General features: G+C 41.7%; 1 protein-coding gene across 5 annotated transcripts in view; it reads right to left on the bottom strand.

Moving 5' to 3' along the window:
• Positions 1 to 688: 688 nt before the first annotated feature.
• PDZD2 (PDZ domain containing 2) overlaps positions 689 to 24,524 on the bottom strand; it is a 216,374-nt gene continuing 192,538 nt past the window's right edge. For all 5 annotated transcript variants that reach the window (XM_075184731.1, XM_075184741.1, XM_075184750.1 and 2 more), the window contains exons 21-24: positions 20,560 to 20,661; positions 18,541 to 18,796; positions 6,244 to 6,375; positions 689 to 4,021 (exon numbers count right to left, since the gene is read on the bottom strand). In XM_075184731.1, the coding sequence (XP_075040832.1) occupies positions 3,855 to 4,021; positions 6,244 to 6,375; positions 18,541 to 18,796; positions 20,560 to 20,661 (657 nt within the window). In that variant the 3' untranslated portion in view covers positions 689 to 3,854. The remainder of the gene's footprint in view (positions 4,022 to 6,243; positions 6,376 to 18,540; positions 18,797 to 20,559; positions 20,662 to 24,524) is intronic.

The raw sequence follows: 24,524 nt of genomic DNA, 5'->3' as shown, positions 1-24,524 counted from the left end.
CAGGAAGCCACAGACTGAGAGTTATATAGTGGAAGGAGCAGTGTCCTCAGCAGCACAGAGTATATCAGGATATGAGTGATATGTTAGTGAGGACAGGGCTGCATGTGACAGGGGCAGTGACATGATGTGAGGAGGGGAATGGAGGCAGCAGGAAGCCACAGACTGAGAGTTATATAGTGGAAGGAGCAGTGTCCTCAGCAGCACAGAGTATATCAGGAGATGAGTGATATGTTAGTGAGGACAGGGCTGCATGTGACAGGGGCAGTGACATGATGTGAGGAGGGGAATGGAGGCAGCAGGAAGCCACAGACTGAGAGTTATATAGTGGAAGGAGCAGTGTCCTCAGCAGCACAGAGTATATCAGGAGATGAGTGATGTGTCAGTGAGGACAGGGCTGCATGTGAGAGGGGCAGTGACATGATGTGAGTAGAGGAATGAAGGCAGCAGCAAGCCACAGCCTGAGAGTTATATAGTGGAAGGAACAGAGTCCTCAGGAGTACAGAGCAGTGATGTGAGGCTTCCGTCTAACTTATGAAGGGAAATTATGATGTCAAACTCACCTCTATATAAAACGTTTATACATCATTCGTTTGACCAGAAAGAACAATGTTATATCTCACCACTAGATGGCTCCCACCACTGCTCTTAAGACACATACATAGGCACAAAATGAAAATACAAAAAAAAGTAGCTGGAATATTGTGTTTATTATAATTTTTTTTGTAAAACTACTAAAAACAAGATACAGTATCAGATTTACATAGCTGAGGAAAAGCAGCATTAAAAATGTACAGTCTATTTTGTGTTATTGCACTCATGATCGTGTATCATGTACAAGGCATCTCCGACAACGGACAGAATTATATAAACAAAATATACAATATGATACAATAGTGATTAAGATTGTTTCATTACACGTCTGGTTCCTGTGAATAAATATGACGTACCCCTCTCTACCAACCTAACAGCCGTGACTAAGGACAAGACTTTCTTGGTAATTTTAAAGGGCTTTCCCACCTTCAGACGACTTTAGTTTATTCACAAACCCTTGCAGCTTTGAATAAAAACACTGCTTTTCAGTCATGTCTTTATATCAATCAGGCAGGGGTGTTTAGTTCTGTTGCTCTGGATATGACACTTTTTGGATTCAATAAGGAAAGCAAACCGGAGTTGTGTTGCATCTCAGAGCAATGAAAATAAACACTGCCTGATATAAATACATGACTGCAAAGCACAGAGGGAAGCTATCAGGGCAAAGTAATGCATTTAGCTAAAGCTGCAGCAGGGTACGTACAAGCCAATACATTAGAGTCATCTGATGGCGGGAAATTCCTCTGTTCCACCCAGAACTACTCTATGAGACTCAGGCTGATATCTAGAAGTTTTTTGACACTTGTAATCTGATGAATACAGACCTCCATTTCCTAAAGGCTGAGCACTTCAGCCTCGTATACGGAAACAAAGCTGCTACAATCTTTTCACGTCTCTCACACAGGATACGTAACCTCATACCACAGGGCTACAGTTCTTTACTAAGAGTCGCCTCTCTATGTAGGAAAATCTTATCACGTCCTCAGACGATAAGGAAATAGAAATGTCTGTCAGGCAGGGATGGGGTAAATAGAGGGAGCATGCAATTTAGTGACTGGCCCTTGTTCCCAATTGTTAAATCTACATCTAAAAAGTGCGAAGCCATGTAGGGGTGTAGAGAGACAAGTTTAACATCCGAGCATCCGCAATCTTCAAGCACACACATAATAAGAAGGAAAAACATCTAGGAGTCATTTAACCACTGTTCCATTGATCGATTAATAGATTAATAGAATGTTGGAAACAATTGCAGCATGCAACCATCGTCCACCAATCACAGGAGAGTACACACGGTACGGAATCCCATACTGGGCTGGGTGACTGATGAGCAATGATTGGCGCTCCAACAGCCAACGTCTGATGATCTTTGAGCGGTGGGATAAATACTCAACATGGAGATCTACAGAAATAACCAACTCAGAATGTTCAAATGCAAAATACAATGTTCTATAAATGGAGCTTATTAACTATATAGTACACTACTACCGTGAACTTGTAAAGGACGTAGAGTCCGATCATCCACAAAGATTAGTGATGAATCGTGCAAAAGAGTTAGATGAAATCACCTAGGAATAAAATTAGTTCATTATAGGGTATAAGGTTCTCTTACTCTAAGCTGCCAGAGCAGTACTTTTGGTGATATTTGCTGTACGTTTAAAATGTCTATGTTAAGAAGAGTTTTAAAGTTGTTTTTTTGTTTAAACTTTTTTTTTTTTTTTATAAAAAAATCATTATGCCAGTATTTACGTTACGTTTACAAATAGACTCTAGCGGATATTTTCTAGTTATTTATTACTATATATAATAAAAAATACCAGCTCATCTTTTAACAATATGTAGAATTTGCCCATTGCTGAACACTCACAGTGGCTGTAGATGACATAGATACTAAATGCATTGTAAAAAAATAAATACTTTCTCCAACATAAAATCTTTAAAGTTATTTCTCTGGAAGGAAAAAACCCAATATTATTTTAGATGTTGCTGTGATTTTTCTCTATATCTGCGCTCCCTATACAATGTATATGGCAAATCTAAAGATATATTTGTATGGGTAATTCATTTTTTTATTTTTTTTTAAGAGTTGTTGCCATGACTTTCCAGAAGATGGAGCTAATCATTCATTTTACTTATCAGGCCTTAAAGCTGCACTAGCAACACTATATCAATTATTACGGAGCTAAGCTATCATCATTTATTTATATAGCGCCACTAATTCTGCAGCGCTGTACAGAGAACTCACTCACATCAGTCCCTGCCCCATTGGAGCTTACAGTCTAAATTCCCTAACACACACAGACATACTAGGGTCAATTTGCTAGCTATAAAACAATACCCTTGTGTGTACATGCCATAGTCACTTTAGAACTTAATCTTTCACAATATTTCTCGGTTGCATATAAAAAAGTTGTCATTTTCTTCTTGATTATATGAAGGTTCTTGGACCATAAACCCCATAATCAGAACACCGAAGACAGCGGCAGATTTTCATAGACGAGGACGATGGAATTCTAAGGAGTTTGTAGAATCCACTTAATGTTGAACTTGAAAAAAACAAAAGCTGAATTTTTGGTCATGTTAAAGGCATAAATAGAATCATTTACTTGAACAGGTCATGGGCAAGGAAAAATAAAAGTGGATTTATATGTAATAAAAGAACAAGTTTATAGCAAAAATAAGAACTTTACAGTTAAACAAAATCTACAGTCATCACAGGAATTAAATTGAATCTACCCTGGGGATTTCAGTTGAAGGGCCAACCGCAAAATATTCATTTGAATGAACATACAAAAAGTATATGGACAAGTTTCCATACTTTGAGAGAACTTGCGTAACATTGTATGAACAAAAAGCTATGTAGCAATGCTAAGAGGCTCCCCTGCAACGTCCATCTATAGAATATAAGGAAATGTGCATTTTGGGCTTTGTTACACTTTAAAATGATTTAGTACAACACAACTTCCACTAAATAGAACAATAAAGTGTTAAATTCAGGAGATATAAATAAATGCATTATTCAAGTTTATTCACCACAATGGAAACTCAGAATTGACAATTCTCACTGCATGACACCAGGTTTTAGGATTAGTCCCTGCTGAGCCCGTCTGTTTCTTGGGATAGTAAAAGTTTTAGGCTCGTGTAAAGCTCAGAGTAAAGATATAATAATCTTCAGCAGGGCTCCAGCAGCCTAGTAGTGGACAGTGGAATCAGCCCGCAGATAGAACCAGAGTCTTGCTGTCTATGTATTGGTTTGAGGTCCATCCTCAAACTGCAGTTCTGTGCTTTCTGATCAGTAACTGTACAGGACCCTCTGGGACAGCCTTAATTATATTCCAGGCGTCATAATGCATGAGGCCAATCAGAGCTTTTCCACCAATTGAAATTATTTCGTCCCCGGCTTCTATCCTTCCAGCCTGCTCAGCGGCGCCACCTGTATGCAAAACAGTGATATAGGTTAGTTATGGTAAGAGCCACATTGTAATAAGAAGTTATATGCACTGGTAAATATACGTCGGCTCACACGTGTGCAGAGGGAACTTGCACTGGCCTTTGCGAGTGGTAAGACTCCTCTCACCAACAAGTATCTCCAAGGAGCTGAACATCGCTCATCTAACCTGGTGACAATTTATTTATAAATCGGGTGGTCGAAGCAATACGCAGCGACAGAAAATTGTTATAGATTGTAAATAGACCCCTGAATCTTTCTTATATTTCTTGAGCTTCAGCAAAATTCATAAAGATATAGGGCATTGTAAGTCTTAGAAAGATTACATTTTCTGACCAGGAGGGAGCAGCGTTTTAATGCATCAGCATATAACAAAAGTAAACAGCCTCTCACACAACAACGATCCCGCGGTTAAGGTGCTGCGTAAGACATTTTAACAGCAGAATCACTATGGCGTTACAAGGGTACAGCTACTCACATTCTCTTTCTGTCTGACAAAGTATGATGTCATCTAGAAAATAAACATCTTTCTTTAATAATCACTGTACTTTTCACTGGAGCAGAACCTAACACCATCGAGAGGCCTGAGACAGAGTGTAGTGTGCGAAAAACTAACAATACACAGAGTACTCATAAATCATGCGGGACCCCCACACAACAGACAGAGGGGTGATTGTGTAATACAGGGAGAGAACACTGTGGCTTATGGGAATTCAAATTATATGCTAGAAAGAATTCACAGTATGCAGCATTCCACATATAATGTATTCCTCAATGTATTTTGGTACCCGAGGTAAAGATGCCACACTAGACATGGCATTAATGCAAGTATACGCTGTGCAGTATTGCGGACCAACCCACACTTTACTTAACAAAACTCACTCCAGTGTGTGTAGAGGTCAAGTGTGGGTGAAGTACAGGCCTGAGGCAGTTATACTGGTGTGGGTGATGTGCAGACATGAGGCAGTTATACTGGTGTGGGTGAAGACCTGAGGCAGATGTACTGGTGTGGGTGAAGACCTGAGGCAGTTATACTGGTGTGGGTGAAGACCTGAGGCAGTTGTACTGGTGTGGGTGAAGACCTGAGGCAGTTATACTGGTGTGGGTGAAGACCTGAGGCAGTTATACTGGTGTGGGTGAAGACCTGAGGCAGTTGTACTGGTGTGGGTGAAGACCTGAGGCAGTTATACTGGTGTGGGCGAAGACCTGAGGCAGTTGTACTGGTGTGGGCGAAGGCCTGAGGCAGATGTACTGGTGTGGGCGAAGGCCTGAGGCAGTTATACTGGTGTGGGTGATGTACAGGCCTGAGGCAGTTATACTGGTGTGGGTGAAGACCTGAGGCAGATGTACTGGTGTGGATGAAGGCCTGAGGCAGTTGTACTGGTGTGGGTGAAGGCCTGAGGCAGTTGTACTGGTGTGGGTGAAGGCCTGAGGCAGTTGTACTGGTGTGGGTGAAGGCCTGAGGCAGTTGTACTGGTGTGGGTGAAGGCCTGAGGCAGTTGTACTGGTGTGGGCGAAGACCTGAGGCAGATGTACTGGTGTGGGCGAAGGCCTGAGGCAGTTATACTGGTGTGGGTGAAGACCTGAGGCAGTTGTACTGGTGTGGGTGAAGACCTGAGGCAGTTGTACTGGTGTGGGTGAAGACCTGAGGCAGTTGTACTGGTGTGGGTGAAGACCTGAGGCAGTTGTACTGGTGTAGATGAAGGCCTGAGGCAGTTATACTGGTGTGGGTGCAGACCTGAGGCAGTTATACTGGTGTGGGTGAAGTACAGACCTGAGGCAGTTATACTGGTGTGGGTGCAGACCTGAGGCAGTTATACTGGTGTGGGTGAAGACCTGAGGCAGTTATACTGGTGTGGGTGAAAACCTGAGGCAGTTATACTGGTGTGGGTGAAGACCTGAGGCAGTTATACTGGTGTGGGTGAAGGCCTGAGGCAGTTATACTGGTGTGGGTGAAGACCTGAGGCAGTTATACTGGTGTGGGTGAAGGCCTGAGGCAGTTAAACTAATGTGGGTGAAGCGCACACTAGACACCGTTTTCTGAAGCAGGACAATGGACTGTTCAGTGCTGAAACTGAACCCTCAGGTGTGTCTGCACCCAAAGCAGCTGCCTCGTTTTCCTTACATATTGTATGTGATTACTACATCTTCCATCTATTAGTATGCACTCTCTTAACATATAAGGTGGAGGGGTCAATAAAACATACCTTTGAAAATCCTTTTGATAAAGAGAGGTCTGTCCCCATAAATAGACGCTTTCCCTCCGTCCAGACTGAAGCCCAGCCCAGCGGACGTCTTATGAAGTTCCACACAAACAGCGTCAAGCAGATCCACGTTAGCTGCAACAAGTACAACATGTCATTAGTGCCCTATTCTTCCCCTGCACATGGGTCTGCTACGCCCCGTGTAAAGCTGTTTTATAGAACCACTGGTCCTCTATATGGCCGGCTGTAATTACATGGCTGTACTGTACTAAGCCGACATTATTATTACTCTTACACATAATGTTTGTATTATACGCTGGAGCAAAGCTTTAGACAGGGAATGAAACTGGATACATGATCAAAATACTATTTAGAAAATATAAATATGGAGGCAGTGACGTCATCTACAGAGCAGAGAAAACGTTTGTGAACACTTTAAATATATCTGTATTCCTGTATAGATTGGACTTAATATGTGACGTAATCTTCACCTATGTGCCAACCGTAGATAAAGGGAATTGTATGTTACTATTAACACAAAGAGGCTCTTTATCATGTTTTAAATTACGGTTTATGTTATTTAGATTTAGATGCTGGTCATGTCTTCATTAGCATCAATAATCAATCCCACATGTCATCATGCAAACATTTATGGCACATTGCCCTTCAACCCACTGATAGTTTACGACCGTCTTGCCTGAGCTGCTCCGTTCAGGTCATGCCCCACATGGGGTTAGGTCAGGACTCTGATTTGGTCATACCAACATGGGGTATCTGTTGCAAATTAACTGGAGTATTTAGGATTTCTATAGTACTGTAAAACCCACACACTGTTACGTTTCAGCTGAGTAGAGGATACACTGATTTTTTTCTGTTGAATTTGGTGCTATAATCTAGAATTTATTTCTTCCCATCAATGAATGTAACCCGTGCAGGTCCTGAGGATACACGCACAGTCCTAACCCATGTTACACCACCAATCAACACACTTGCAGTTTCCTCCTTGTATCTTCCCATATGTACGACTTTTGTTCTTCGAGAGTAGACCATGAAAAAGGGATCTGTAGATCCTTATCTGTTTCCACCGCGCTCCAACGTCACAAAGCTTATTATGGTTTGCGCAGTGATTTTTGTTGGATGACCACAACTAGGTAAGTACGGCTTGTTTATTCTACCGTGTGCGCTAGTTGTCTGGCGATGTACCAATAGTGCGTAGAGTCATCGGTATCACTTTTGTAGCCCTTTTTTGTAGCCTTATAACCAAGGATAACTTTTTCTCAGATCCTCAGAAAACTTTGTGTGTGTGCTTTTATTGTCCCCCGGCCTAAAGGTCACACCGGTCATCTCATTACCTGGGACTGCTGTCTCAGATTCACCTCTGGCAGGGATATGTAACAAGATACAGTGATTTAATTGTTACAACTGTAAAAAGATATGACACTAAAATTCATTAAGGAAAGTACAAATACCTCTTTGTGACTTCATGTGTCTATTTTTGCCAAAATGCACCGGCTTTGCAGAGAAGCGCATGTATCTACGAGTTAAGGTGGCCAAGTCTGCAGGGGTGTAAAATTTAGCATATTCTGATTGGAGGGAGTAGATTGGGGACCGTCCTTGCTAAGTGCGGGCCAGTCGCATTAACGTCTCTACGTACGCAGTCACATGCAAAACAGGGATTTTGTTATGCCGGATGAGATTATTTAAATGTGGTCCAAGAGACGCAGGAGGTGCACTAAGGGGGTCCTCTCCTGTTTTGCGAGGGGCTGCACAGAATTTCCCTCACTTTTATTGGTAAGCAGAAGGTGCCGGTAATCTGATGGGGCCCTATACTTTCAAAGAGACCTTCCAGATACACGTAATAAAAGAGAAGCGTATTTCAACCAATGTAATAAAAACATTAAAACACAGAAAAGATAGTCATAATGTCCTCACACATTTATGATAAATGTAAGCCATAAATTAGAGTAAACCAAGCAGTATTTTAGGAGAAAAAAATTAATTTATGACACAATTGGTCCTAATGTGGTAATAGGAAGGACCACTGGACATTGTCATCCTGCCAAAGTTGACGCAGATTGATTTTCATGGGGCAGGTCCAAAAAATGTAAAGTGTAGAAGCTATCAATGCACAAGATGGACAGTGAGGCCCACATTGGCACATTCTGTATTTTTGCAAATAACCCTTAATAAAGAAATTGATGGAGATCTCAGTTTGCATCCCACCGCTGGACCCATGTGAACACTAGATGTGGACCAGGCACCTAAGGGGCGACGGCACATGGGCATCTTTAAAACACTCAGCGGCAGTGAGTGGAGCAAAAAAAGAGAACTGTGGATTCTTATACGAAACAAAAATTCAGCGCACACAGCTTTGTTGTTGTTGTTTTTTTTTTTTACACTTTGATGGATCATAGTGACTTAAACCCAATTTACCTGCCAGTTTATAATCACTGGAAGATCTAGTGTAAACGGAAATAAGGATAGAGGTAAACTGTTTGCAACAGTTTCTAATTTTGGAGAATTTTTAAGTTTATTTCTCTGGCTTTTACGATTTTTTTTTGGGGGGGGGGGTGGGGGTGGGGAGACAGAAGTCTGTATCGACCTGCAAAACCAATTATTAACTATTGTCCTATGTGAAATAGATTTTGCAATTAGTGAAACACTTTGAACTCTCCAGTACAATAGCTATCATCCACGCTTCTGCTATTTTGTATATGAAAAATAACGCTGGAGTAATAATAAATACAAATAATAAAAGGGTAAAAACTATAGTTATTTGGCATGGAATAGAATGCTAGCTAGCGGATCACCAAACATATTCATTTATAAAGTATATCTGCTTGCCTTTTCTTTAAAACAACACTACCAGAGCTGTAGGAGTGTGCAGGAAAATATCCTGGTGATTCCTGCTTACCATCTTCCCACATATACAAGTATCCACCAAACTTCAAAAGCTTCTCCTGTCAGTCATTATGAGTAATTATCCATAGACAATTGTGCACGTCTCCCTCCCCGGTTTCCCAGTCTCTCCACTTTAATTTATCTATGTTCTGTAGGATTAAGTGAAATGTATTTATCTTGCTGTGGTCAGGCTGACTTTTGTGCTTCAAGGCTTTTTGGACTGTAGATAGACTGCTTCCGTCAAATAATATGCCTGTCTGTAAATGTAATCATGTTTCATAAAAAGAAAGTGTCTGAATATCATATCCCAGAGTATTTGTTGCTATGAAGGAAAATTGGTTTAGATTTGTGTTGGAAACGGAGCATATCGACACCAATATTGTGCAATATTTGCAGGGCCCGCAAGTCTAAGGGCTATATTTTCTAAACTGCGGGTTTGAAAAAGTGGAGATGTTGCCTATAGCAACCAATCAGATTCTAGCTGTCATTTTGTTGAATGTACTAAATAAATGATAACTAGAATCTGATTGGTTGTTATAGGCAACAACTCCACTTTTTCAAACCTGCAGTTTAGTAAATATACACGTAAGTGCCATACTACAGGGGTCTGAATCTGTAGGAGTAGAAGACAGTGAAGGGAGACAAGAGGGCTATCCGTTTTCGAGACCTCAGCGATGCATAATTCTATGTTGCAATGAATGCATACAGACAGGGGCATTGTGGCTGTTTACTAGGACTCACTGACCCACACTAGCAATCCCACCTTTGTGGGATAGTCCTGATTTCACACTGAAAATGTGAACTGCCTATAAGCATTTAGCGTGGCCTAACAAAATAGGATCAATTTTGTAACAAATGTTGTATTGAGGAGTTTTTGGCAGTACGGCAGATTTACTCCGATTTTAGGAAAGACAATGAGGCAAGAAGCAGATGAGAGAGGAGATAAAGCTGGAAACAGACATGAGGCTAAGGGCAGGGGAGACGGCATGGAATACAAAATATAAGGACGTGTGACAAATATTATGGAAGACAGGACAGGAAGTGCACTACCGGAGACCACCATAAGGGGGGGGGGGGGTAATTCAATTAGCAACGAAGTGTCTCCAGAACATTCGTGAGACACTTTGTGGCAGAGATTTCACAGGAATCTCCGCTCATTTTTCCCCTCGCACCCCATAGAGGTGTGCAGAAAAATGAGCGGAGATTTTTACCGCAATTACGCAGCGCAATTGAGTTCCCCCTGGGAGCGGGAGCAGAGCCCACATCACACAGGAAACCTTATCAGAGAAATAGCTAAGGAGAACGTGGGTGTTATATGTGTGGTGGATGTTCTTAGGAGATTTATTTCAAGGCAAAACATCCAGTAAAGCATCTGCCAACTAATCTCAAATGGAGGAAAATATTCGTTATTCCAGACAGATACATTTCTGGGTAAATTGCCACAATAAAGTTAGTTGCTAGCAATAAATGTCGACAACATTAGGTCGACAATTCAAATGTTGACATTATTATTAGTTCCACAATTCGAACTTAGACAATATTATTAGGTCATCAAAGCATAGCCCTCTCCCTATACTGCCTACATTTAAACTGTCGACCTAATGTTGTCGACATTTGAACAGTCGGCCTAATGTTGTCGACATTCTGAATGTCTTGCCGTGGACCGCATACCATTTAATTTAACTTACAAATAAAGACACATTATTCTGTATGCCAACTAACATAGTTGCCAACATTATAAAATTACTTCTAGGGACACTTTGTTCCTAATCAGGGGCATTAAAGTACAGTAAGTCACAGATTAGGCAGCATTGCTGCACCACAACCCCTTGTATAATATTGTCACCAAACATGATTATAAATTTTCAATGCTAATCTTTCATAAATGTCATGTAAAGGTCAGACAACATGTATAGGTCATGAGCTAATGAGAACTGCATTATACATGTAGAAAAAGACAAATTATATTGATCAGATATTTGGCCAATATTACAAAATTGGGGTCATTTTAAAACTTTCCATTGGCAATCTTTGAAACCTGTGACTATCCCTGAAAATTAGGGTGAATTGGCAACTTTACCATCTACAGCTGCATAAATAATCAAAAATAACTGATCCCAATACTCAGGTCTATATTGCCAACACCTTTATCTCAATCAGTTTGTTCTATTTAGAACAGCCCGCTGTGTTTTCTTCTAGTCATACAATATACAAGTAATGCTACTCTATGTATATAAGTTCATGTAAAACAACAAATCTGTATAAACAAGAGAGTTCTGGTGTCATCACTTCAGTATTCATTAGTAGGGAGGATTCAAATGACTGTTCGCCAAACCAGGGCAAAAATTTGCCAGAATTTCTTGAATTTTTAATTGAAAACAAATCAAAAACAAACAAAAAAATCTAAAGAGCTACAGGTTCGACCTTAAATGGATGCATTTTAATGGAATTTAATCGCAAATGGTAGTAGCAAACCCAGTAGTCTTCGCAAATTATTATTTTTTCAGTATTTCAAAATCATATTTACATTCTTAAGAGCACTATTTGTGATGCAAATTGGCGAAACATGAATAGTGAATTCGAACCTCAAATTTGAATCAGGATAAATTGTCAAGTTTTCATTAGGAAACCCTGTATATTATAAGGTGTTATACACCCCATACAGTAAATTACAACGACAGGTAAAAGCCATCCCGTCCATCTTGTGCTTTATATGGTCGCAGTAATCCTCTGTGTCATCTAATATCCTTATAATTTACATCAGGGAGTGCATTATCCCCTATATAATACTTTTAGCTCCAGCACGCCACTCATATGTGTATACCTTGTAAAGCAACATCCGAATATATCAGTAGCATTATCAAGTTTCAGTTTACAACCTACTTCCTCATAGAAGCTGAATTGGATAAATCCAGCACAACCGGTCTGTCAGAAACCTATGCTAGTGGCCTATTATCAGTTTATCTCCTATAATATATCTCTGAACAGCAGGTCTTACTAACCCTTCAATGTTTTTAGCCTCCGCTGATGATTTAAGAAAACATGGCCCCTCCCTATCCCTTCATGTAACACATCTGGAGATTTCAAATGTGAAAGACTTTCTGTCCTCAGTTCAAGACCTGCAGACTCCACACATTTCTCACTGAACATGTTTCTCTATGTTTATAAAGGATTAGTTCTAGTCACAGAGCGGAACGAGGAAAAATACGTTGTTATAGGATGTTCTCCTGGTATCTAGGTTTGTAGCACCATGGGCCCAGTGATTCAGCATGCATTCCATTGTGAAACATATTTCCACAGGGCTGGCATTTGGACAGGACAAGCAGTGCAGGTGCCCAGGGACCTAGGTCACCAGGGGGCCCCACATCCAGCAGTTCTCCCATAAGTAACTGGGACCATGTTACTTTTTCTATTGCACATGTTGCTGTTTTAGTCAGCTGTGATGTCTGCAACTACAGGAGGACTGGAATGTGGAAAAGTAAAAGAAAGCAGATAATAAAAAAGAAAAAACGGAACCCGCATATTAGTGGACCCCTCATGTCATTATGAGTTTTCCAAGATAGAAGGAGAAGCTGTACCTGGACTGCAGGGTGCAATTTTTTGCAAGTAGTGTCAGGATGTCCGCGTGTCCTGTCAGTCTGACTGCCTCCGTGTCCTGTCAGTGCGTGTGTACCTCTATGTCCTGTCAGTCTGACTGCCTCCGTGTCCTGTCAGTGCGTGTGTACCTCTATGTCCTGTCAGTCTGACTGCCCGGTGTCCTGTCAGTGTGTGTGTACCTCTATGTCCTGTCAGTCTCACTTCCTCCGTGTCCTGTCAATGTGTGTGTACCTCTATGTCCTGTCATTTTGACTGCCTCCATGTCCTGTCAGTGTGTGTGTACCTCTATATCCTGTCAGTCTGAGTGCCTCCGTGTCCTGTCACCCCGAGTGCCTCCGTGTCCTGTCACCCCGAGTGCCTCCGTGTCCTGTCACCCCGAGTGCCTCCGTGTCCTGTCACCCCGAGTGCCTCCGTGTCCTGTCACCCCGAGTGCCTCCGTGTCCTGTCACCCCGAGTGCCTCCGTGTCCTGTCACCCCGAGTGCCTCCGTGTCCTGTCACCCCGAGTGCCTCCGTGTCCTGTCAGTCTATGTGTTGCTTATCATTCTGAGTACCCCTGTGTCCTGTCAGTCTGACCCCTAACATGACCCATTCCATTTACTGCAAAGTGATCTACTGCAGCAATTCTGGCTTCATGAATTAAGTGATGCTAAAGACCACACACTCTCTAATTAATTCATCTCAGGTAACTGCATAGAGAAATAAGTGTAAAATTCGGGAGCAGAGCATTTAGTCTCAGACAGAATGGGTCAGGTTGAAAGGAATACTATCAAGAATGCCGGCCAGTCCCGTTAGTGTCTGCTTGTCCCGCCTATCACTTCTATGTCTAAGAGTGGGGACCCATGTACTGAAAAGCTGGTCAGTATTTTGTGATCATACAGATTGAGTCAATACAAGATTTTTCTTTTGCTTGCAAAATTTAGCTACAAAAATGTATCCTTTGCAAAAATTAACCCTTTAAGGCGGAATTCAATTGGCCGCGTTACAGGTAAAAGTAACGCGGCCTGCGCATTATTACCGTTCTTACGGTAGTTTCAGTGCTGCCTTTTTGCTCACAGCTCCGGGTTAAAGTTACCGTAATAACGGTAATAGCTTTAACGCCGCGCTAATTTGGGGGTAATTGAATTCCCCCCTTAGTATTTAAAAAGATGCAACACCAAACTGCTATATCCAAATCATTTATGGAGTAATGAGAAAGAACATAAAACATTTACAGAGGGTACAAATAACTTCAATGAGTGCACTTCTCCTGTACATGAAAATACAATTGTAAATAGGTTGTGTAAGAATAACTGCGCATCGCGGTTTATACGACTTTTAATAGGAAGAAAGCAGCCTGACCTGGGTGCTGTGATTATACCATAGCTGGACGGTCGCCTACTGTAGAATCACAGGACCCCGCAGGTCAAGCTGGGACCGGTAGTTCCAGAATAGCTGGATAACATGGGTTACCTAGCTCACTTTATAGACATATTGGCATTACAGCAGCTTGTGATTTATACACAGAGTGGGAGCGCAGATTGCTGAGTGAATAATTGTATTAGAGCTCTTCCATAATTAATGAGCCTTTTTATGTGCTTTAACCACCAGACAAGAACTTCCTCAGTATAATCCGGAGAACATTCCGAGCGTCCAACTAAACACTTCAACCTGTGTAAATATTACAGGACAAACGCCCAGCACAAAGGGGGGCTCTACGAGTGTTCTAGACACTGGGGCGTGTTACATAATTGCACTTTAATGTACAGTAGGAGAGGAAGCTGTCTGTACTTTGTAGAAGATCAACCCTACTTATTTTCCAAAACTAACAAGAAAAGGCATTAAAGCTAAATCTTGCAGAAAGTCCAGGCCTTCATCACAGATTGCCAGGGGGATATACATTCGGTCTGTTCTGAAGGCGGCATTCCTGAAGGATATGAAATGGGGCCTTACAGGTTTGTAATTAGGGAAAATGTTTACCTATCAAGACTTAAGTGTTTCCAAAAGCTGTATAATGTAGCTTCATTAATTAGAAAGTGTAGAAATTAGCTAGTTGCGAGGAGAAAAGGACATCTTTATATTGTATTAGGGTTTATATGATCTAAGATGCATATATATATATATATATATATATATATATATATATATATATATATCTATATATCTCTGTGCAGCACTGTTTTATTTTGCAAAAACAATAAGTTCTTGGCTGCAAGTGTATCTAGTCGTAGCCTGTTGGAGGTACTAGATGCTTTGCTGTTCATCGACTTGGCAGTGTACCAATGGCAAAGACTTTCTACAGACAGTAATAGCAGACCCACCTTCACATGGGACAGAACAATGAATAAGAGTCTCATAATAACTTCCTCTCAAGTCTCCCAATTTAGTCGGCACAGTGCCGATTTGAGGAGCCTGTCCTGCCATCCCAACAGTTAGAGCTTTTGCCCCACCTGCTGGTATGGTGCACAGGGCAATGCCAAGGTCTTTTTAGTGAAGAAGAAGGGAGGGGAGCTAACATAACCACACGCCCTACTTGACGCGACAATGCAACATTTCTGTGCACACACTGTCGCCAAGCTGCGGACACAAATTGTTCCGATTCCCTATAGGACAATGTTGGGAGGTATAACAATGGAAAATGAAGTCTAATCTAATTAAACAAATGACAATCTCCAAAAACCACATTAGAAGGGAACTAAAGCTTTCCCTGCAAGGAAACAAAAAGCCTGATAATTGATAGCAGGGGTGCGGAGATTGTAAGGCTTCCATGTGTCCCACTTTCCCCAGCACAGTGCTGGGGGTCATTTCGGTCTCAGTGCCTGGAAAAGTGGTGCTGCGCTGTGACATCACACATGATGTCACTCATTCAGTGTTTTAGGCACCCCCAAAAAGTTGGCGGTTTAGGCGACTGCCTGAGTTCGCCTAACGGTAGCACTGGAGTGCTGGTCTGGTTCCCAGAATTCCTGAAAGCCGGACAGGTTCTCATCAACTGGATTGAATGCCAGAAAACTGGAAATAATGCAACACTATCACTATCACCAAGCAGTGAGCAGGAACCAGAACAGCCACTAAAGACTGATAGCTACAATAACTATGCATACAAGACATCTCCAGCTCCAAATCATCTACTTCTTCGTAGCACTGAGACATAGTGATGAGATTTACAGATACATTGGCAGTGTGGAAGTAGTTCACTCTGGGTCAGCAGAGACAAGCACAGCACTTATGAAGTGTTACAATGCTGATAGACTGAATGCATGACTTTCCCAGATTAAAAAAAAAAAAAACAGGTGAAATTACATGTCTCTCCCAGACCTTATATGACATGACTGGAACACAGAGTTTTACTGAGTCCAAAAATCTAGTCCTTCCTAATAGGACAAAGTCATAAAACCCACAATATGTCTAAGGCAGGTTTTCACCCACTGATATCAGCGTTGCCCTGTCTGCTGTCAGCTTCTCCTGCTCTGGACCGTTAACGGAACTGCCAGACCCTCCGGGAGTGCAGGTAAGTGAGACTATGGGCTAGATTTACTAAGCTGCGGGTTTGAAAAAGTGGGGATGTTGCCTATAGCAACCAATCAGATTCTAGCTTTCATTTATTTAGTACCTTCAACAAAATGACAGCTAGAATCTGATTGGTTGTTATAGGCAACATCCCCAATTTTTCAAACCCGCAGCTTAGAATATCTAGCCCTATATCTTGTTTTACCTACTTCAGTTAATTGTGCCCAAAAAAAGATTTTTATTTTTTAAGGTATTATCCTTTACGTTGATTTTCAAAGGATTGCTGCTAGTATTTGCTTTGCGGTTTAAAACACAGATCTGGCAAATATTGTTTTTACCACATCTGCTGGTCTTCAGCCTTTCTACGTTTAATTCAGTGAGGTCTAAATAGTGTCTTAAATATGTTGCCGAAAATTATATCTTCGAAACACTCCGGGTTGCCGAATTGGTGGCCGGACACAGCCCTCCAAGGCATTTTTTGTGGCCCTCAAAAACTTTTCTTAAACTTTCATAAACTCTTTTTTTAAACAGTACTTGTCTCATGATCACATAATTTATAACAGAAATGGAGCCCTCTTCATATACATCCTTGGACAACACAGTTCACGTGCTCTATCTTCATCATCATCACCATTTATTTATATAGCGCCACTGATTCCACAGCGCTGTACAGAGAACTCGCTCACATCAGTCCCTGCCCCATTGGAGCTTACAGTCTAAATTCCCTAACACACACACACACACAGACAGACAGACAGACAGAGAGAGAGAGAGACTTGGGTCAATTTTGTTAGCAGCCAATTAACCTACTAGTATATTTTTGGAGTGTGGGAGGAAACCGGAGCACCCGGAGGAAACCCACGCAAACATGGGGAGAATATACAAACTCCACACAGATAAGGCCATAGTCAGGAATTGAACTCAAGACCCCAGCGCTGTAAGGCAGAAGTGCTAACCACTTAGCCACCGTGCTGCCCATCTTGACATTGCTTATTTGCTAATGATATGTACTTATCACTCTGTTAGATCACAAACTATCATTAGTTTGTATATTCTCCCCGTGTTTGCGTGGGTTTCCTCTGGGTGCTCCGGTTTCCTCCCACACTCCAAAAACATACTGGTAGGTTAACTGGCTGCTAACAAATTGAGGCTAGTCTGTGTGTGTGTGTTTGTGTGTATATGTTAGGGAATTTAGACTGTAAGCCCCAATGTGGCAGGGACTGATGTGAGTTCTCTGTACAGCGCTGCGGAATTAGTGGCGCTATATAAATAAATGGTGATGATGATGATTTCCATGATCCAGAGCCACTGAGAACAAATTGAAATTTTCTCTCCCTAACTGTGTATATTCCACTTCTGTATTCAAACCAGTACATCTAAAAACTAAAATAAAGTTCCATTTTTTTTTTTTTTAAACAGCCTATGATTGAATGGCGACTGCTTTCCATCAGCATGACAGTCATGGATGGACCTTCTGCTTGGTATCTGTAAATGTTTTACCAGGATGCTCAGATATGATTAAGTATAACCCCTGCAGACCTGGAGATCTGTTATCTCGGTATAGTCAGCCCCCCACCCCCACAAGGAAACAAGGACTACATGTTAGCTTCCAGACAGATATCACAATGTCACAAAATATAGATGATAATGCACCCCCCCTGCTGTAAATTATATGGGTATTAGAAGTAACCAAGGGGTTCAGTCATTTTATACAGAGCAGAAATCCACAAGGCTTCTTAACAAACATGAATTGCGAACTCACCAATTATAAAAGTGATTACATCAGCACTTGCTGTTTATACACATTATTTACAAGCGTTTATACATATATTATCATCACTTGTGTATTATATGATCATACAGTACATAAAACATCTGAATGAAGATGACAGATGGGTGACTGAGGCAGATATGAAGAACTTGCAGCTGAGGGATCTTATCACAGTAGCTGCTCAAATAAAACATAAACACATTCATTTATTAGACATATAGATGACTCTACCCTGCATCAGAAGAGAAGACGTTACAAGTCTTGGCTACGCTATCATGCTTCTTGTGATATTTTTCTTGTGCAAATCTTCTCCACAGCGGAGATAGAACAGAATGACAGGAAGCGTTCTGCGAGGAAGCCAGAAGTCTGCACAAAAGCCCGAGCAGACAGAAAAGGAGAATGACGACTTGTGAAGAGGAGATGTGGATGTGTAATATGTATTTCATTAGTTTCCAGAGACTGCAGCTAGTCTCCCAGTGATAATGCGAAACAAATGTGACTTTCCCCGTGAAGTTTTTTTCCATGTGTCCCCGGATTAACCTCCTACCTGGTTGTGTTGCCATAACGACACCCCTTCCAGATGCGGAGTGTCGTCCTCCCGGGGTAGACGTGTCTGGTCTGTAAGGCCTCTCCTTCCTGATCACAATGACGGCCTCTCGGTGCAGCTTGGCCCTGTGCAGGGCGCCCAGCGCGTTGCCGTGGGCCGCGCCACGCAGGGAGCAGCCATTGATGGACAGTATGCGGTCCCCTCTCTCAATGATCTCCTCGCGGGATGCAGCAGCTTTGGAGAACACTCTGTGCACCTGACGGAATAGAATAAGAACTGACATCATTAGAAAGGGAAAAAAAAAAGAAAGTCTATGGAGAGACACACTAAGGGAGCAATCCAATTCCCCCTATATTCTATTTCTGATTGTGTGAAAGCAATTATCACTCAGCGCACTTTAGGCGGAAATTCAATTTAAGCACAAATGTGCTCGTATCTCACCGTAATCCACAAATAATATAGATTTTATTCCAAAAAAAACAAACAAACAATAAAATCACTTTTAGCTATTATAAATCTTAACAACTGAGGCAGCTGCTTGTTTTGAATGCCTCCCTCTACCATGGAGGTTAATACACATACATACACATATACACATGCATACACGTATACACATGCATACACGTATACACATGCATACACGTATACACATGCATACACGTATACACATGCATACACGTATACACATGCATACACGTATACACATACATACACGTATACACATACACGTATACACATACACGTATATACATACACGTATACACATACATACACGTATACACATACATACACGTATACACATACATACACGTATACACATACATACACGTATACACATACATACACGTATACACATACACGTATACACATACACGTATACACATACATACACGTATACACATACATACACGTATACACATACATACACGTATACACATACACATGCATACACGTATACACATGCATACACGTATACACATGCATACACGTATACACATGCATACACGTATACACATACATACACGTATACACATACATACACGTATACACATACATACACGTATACACATACATACAGCGGACAACAGGGAGCAGCTAAATTTAATACACTGCTTCTTAAGTTATCATTTATGTTGAAGTTTGGTGGGGAATTGAAAAATCACAAACAAATACGACAATAATATAAACAAGGAGATAGACAGGCGTGTGCGGGCGTTCATAAGAGGCTTTATCAACGCAACACACAGGTGGTCCCCAATAAATGAGGGGTAATCAATAGAGCTATTACCCCACGTGACTCCTGAAAATGCCCCTGGGGCACAACAGTATAATAATGTATTTTCCCCGAATTGGTGTTCTGTAGTCAGCACAATTTTTCTCATCCCAATCATTTTTATATAATGACATTTTATTTTATATAATAATGATGCAGCGCGGTTGCACAATGGTTACTATTACTGCCTCACAGCGCTGGGGTCATGTGCTTGATCCCGAGCACCATCTGTGTGGAGTGTTTATGATCTGCCTGTTTGTGCGCGTTTCCTCCAAATGCTCCTATAGTGTGTGGTCGTGTGGTAGAGAATTTAGACTGTAAGCTCCAGTGAGGCAGAGACTGATGTAAATGATTAAATATTCTCTGTACAGCGCTACGTGATACGGTGGCGCTACATAAACGATAATAAATAATAATTCTAACTCCCTATAATTCCCCTTATTTCTGTCTTTGCTACATATCCACTGATGCTTCGTATTTACTGATAATGTTAAAAACAACTGTTGGAGTGATGAGCACATCCCGATTGTAATCAGACATATTTATAGCGTGTTCTTGACATGTGACTGTGCGCCGGGCCTAGCCACCGCTGACCAGTTGTCACGTCTGCCTTGGAGAGAAATTGGCTACCCAGAGGCTTGTTGAAGAAGGAGGATGCGGCTGATGGACGGCTACAGACGCTGTACAAATACATGACTGATGTCTACATTCTATCTGTTGGGCTGAAACAGGTGACAATCACTTACTGTGACTGATTTCTGCTCCAGGTCGACTCCTCCGGCAACGCTGAAGCCCAGACCGGCCCCCTCGTCCTTACTTAGTACTACAAAGTAGACGTCTTCTTTCCTCTGCCGAGACAAAAACAACAGGATAATGTCACTGAGCTCTCTCTCGGCCATCCTACCAGTCTGATTTTTGTTGTGCTGAAACCTCACCCCCAAAGCCCATCGTCCATCACCCAAACTTTCACCATGTCTAATCACCACAAAGGAATGCGTATATTCAGCTCGAAATTAATATGATCAATTTTATGCTCGGAATTAATATGATCAATTTTATGCTAGCCAATAAACACTTACACATTCTGTAGCAAAATAACCCGTTATATATTTAAATAAAATGTATTATTTTTAAGGCACCACAGATTCCGTAGCGCCCAATACAGTAGCAAATCACAAATAGATGAGGTAATACATATAAGTAGCACAGATGAGTGTGAGTAATGCTATGGGGACTCACACAGAGTGCAGCAATAGACGTGACAGGACGTACAAGGGAGTCAGACAGTAGACAGACGTGGGACAATAGGTAGAGAGGACCCTGCCCACAAGAGCTTACATTCTAGAGGGAGGGGTGGTGAGAGACAGTAGGACCGACTGGGAATAAATGGAGATGGCAGGTGAAGGAAGAGGAGGGGATGGATAGAATGATTAGGAGGTGGTAGGATAGGCGAGCTTGAAAAGGTGAGTTTTGAGTGAGCGTTTGAAGGACTGAAGGTTGGGGGAAAGTCGAGTGAGGCAGGGTAGGGTGGTTCTAAAGAATGGGGGCAGCACGGCTGAAGTCTTGGAGGTGAGCACGGGAGAAGGTAATATATATTACAAACCACTGGTGGATCAAATAATGGGCAATCTACTAACAAACAACTCTGCCTGTTCCCTTTTGGCATTTCCACAAATTTAGGACCAGACGGAAGGGTGACTGAATAACAACATCAGCATAACCAGACATGAGCCCTTAAGCAGAGAATCCTCTGGCATTTGAATATATAATATAATTGATCTGATTTACAAACATGTCCTCTTTATACGTTCAAATGCAGGAAGGACCCGTGACAAGTTCATTTTAAGGTGATCTCCACGAGAAGACCCGGTCACACTTCTATCGCCATTTGGGCACCGCGGCCACGGAAACATCACCAAGTAAAACACTATTTTGCTACCTTGCATGAAACTTTAGGTTCACGAAACCCACAGGTCTGAATTTGCCGTCGTTGGAGAAAACAACATTCCAGGTCTACACCTAAATTGTACTCCACATAAGCCCTGGAAATGGACGTACAAAGATGATGATAACCTTGTAAAAGGGAGATATCGTTTTTCAGTCGGTGGAACTAGGTTATGAAACAGGATATCCTTATACAACAATGGGCACTAAAAATGACTAAACCTCAGGGTATACTTAAATAAAATATACAGTCTGCCTTGTAAAATGAGACGACAAACACAATTAAAATAATAGTTAAGATAGATTAAAAAGCAAATAATAAACCTCCGAAAACATATTACATCGTAAACCTGTATTTTATGAACAAGTGAACAGATATACACGGCCCAAAGTAGTAATTACGCTGGGCTGTGCATAAGGTTAATCGTAGCTTTGTTGCAGGATATTCATCTCAGCCACTAAACCACAGCAAAGCAAAAACATAAAACGCCATCACTTAAACCCTGCCAACAACAGACTGCATTTATTACAAACAGTAACCCAATTCCCACCATAAACCTACATGTTATGAGCTGAAACGTGGTTTCTAAACCACAAATGAGTTAAATTATCATCTAGTGATAGAAAGAGATTTACTGGGTCAAAAGTGTATAGTCTACTGGGTGTGTGGACTTGTCAGCATGAAGACATTAAAGAGACCAAAATGAGAACATATCAAATGTAAATATATAGAGATCCACAGTTATAGGTCAAGCATCGGCTAAGCTCTCTCATATCAATCCCAGTCCACCTTGTTTTATACCAATCTATCCCGAGATAATAAAGTTATGCTGTATGTTTACTATGAGAAATAGTTCACATACCACAGACTTAGGAGGATAATATCTTGAGAAAACAATAGAATAAAGCTGCATTTAATTACCCATCAACTGAGTCAAAATTACATCCAGTACTAGCAACGGCAAATCCCAAAGCGCTTAGAAGACCGGACTATAGCGACTACATTAAAAAGGTGCAAGTGAAATTTTGTAATGTTGCATCTATTTTTCAAGAAACTTTACATAGTTCTAAGCAGATTTATGCCCAGACAGGACAGTGTGTTTTAATGTGCACCAAATTCAATGAAATAAAACCATCTGCATACATATAGTTGACATGAATTGAGGGAGTGGGTCCAACAGTGATTATAGGATGGACTTGGAAGTGAGGTCATTACTACTAACACCATATGAATCTCAGAGTTTTTATGGGAGGAGTTCCCAAAAGACGGAATGGGGGCCTGCACCCGGGGCCGGATTAAGGGAATGTAGGCCCCTGGGCTAAGGAGGCCACCATTCCCCCATGAAGCCCCCCCTGAGATCTGACCCCCCGTGCTCCCCCCATGAGCCGCCCGCTGCCCTTCCCCAAGCAGTTACCTTTTTCTGTTCTCCTCCTGTCACTGTAGTCCTTCCGTGGCGCTCAGTGATCTCCTCGGTAAGGAGATATCACTGAGTGTCGCGGAAGGACTACAGTGACAGTGCTCAGCAGCATTGATCAATAATGCCGCCGAGCACTGTCAAGGGCCCCCTGAATGCCCGAGGCCCCTGGGCTGCAGCCCAGTTAGACCTCGGGTTAATCCGGCCCTGCCTGCACCTATAGTATGGAGGTGCTTAGCCAGCAAATAGATGCTTTACACTAAATCAAATGCATTGAGCCTCTGCAATTGCTGCAGTTAGTAAATGGCTCTTATGGACTTCTTGTAAGCAGCTCAAATACTTCTTGCTGTACATTCTAGAAAGTAGCGGCATATTTATTAACTGGGGCACTTTGGCACGATCATTTTCATTCCCTATCGCAATGATAAGGAATGAACGATTGTGAGCATTTATTAGAAGTGTTCTGCCGGAACAGCAGTCACGATAAACGGCTGTCGCAGGGAACAGCAATCTCCTAACCGGATCAGTATCGCAAAGTAGGGAGAGCAGGTAAGATGCGGTGATGCCCTGCCCATAGGCTTCAATGGCTAAGCCCATCTTCAGATGGCGTTAACCACCCGGCACAGGTTCCGAAAATCTTTGACTTTCGGAACTAGGTAAATAACGCAAATTAGCTGTCCCCATAGAAACTTATAGGGACTGCTTTGCATTTGAAAACAGTGGAAAAGCAGCAGATATCGGAGTTTATAAAGTTATAAATAGAGGGGATACTTAAAATTAATGGTAGTCCCTGGAAAAACAGTAGTTTTCGGGGATTGGGAGCTTGTTAAATAGGCCCCTATCTGTTCATGATATGTGATATCTTGATTGAAGTCACTACATTCAGACTACATACATACACTATTAGCAGAAAAAATGAGAACTTGCCCATAAGACTCAGGCTCTTGACGTTACCAGGTATGAACACTTCCACAACTCACTGGGTAGACTGTCCGATGGGTGATCATTTTGTTTATACACTTTAACACATTTTAAATGAACCATTCAAAATATTCAGATCCCTGGGTATAAATGTATCAAGCTGAGAGTTTCCGGCGGGTTTGAAAAGTGGAGATGTTGCCTATAGCAACCAGATTCTAACTGTCATTTTGTCGAATGTACTAAATAAATAACAACTGGAATCTGATTGGTTGCTATAGGCAACATCTCCACTTTTCAAACAAGCCAGAAACTCACAGCTTGATACATTTACCCTCTGGAATGAGAACTCTCCTGGTGTCATTGCTGCAGCGAGGTTCATCTTCCTGCCACATTTTGCACAGGTACCGTGTAGTTTGGCGCTACTTAAAAAC

This window comes from Mixophyes fleayi, chromosome 1 (assembly GCF_038048845.1).
Source record: "Mixophyes fleayi isolate aMixFle1 chromosome 1, aMixFle1.hap1, whole genome shotgun sequence".
In the NCBI taxonomy this organism is placed as follows: domain Eukaryota; kingdom Metazoa; phylum Chordata; class Amphibia; order Anura; family Limnodynastidae; genus Mixophyes; species Mixophyes fleayi.
This window is presented reverse-complemented; position numbering and strand designations above follow the sequence as displayed.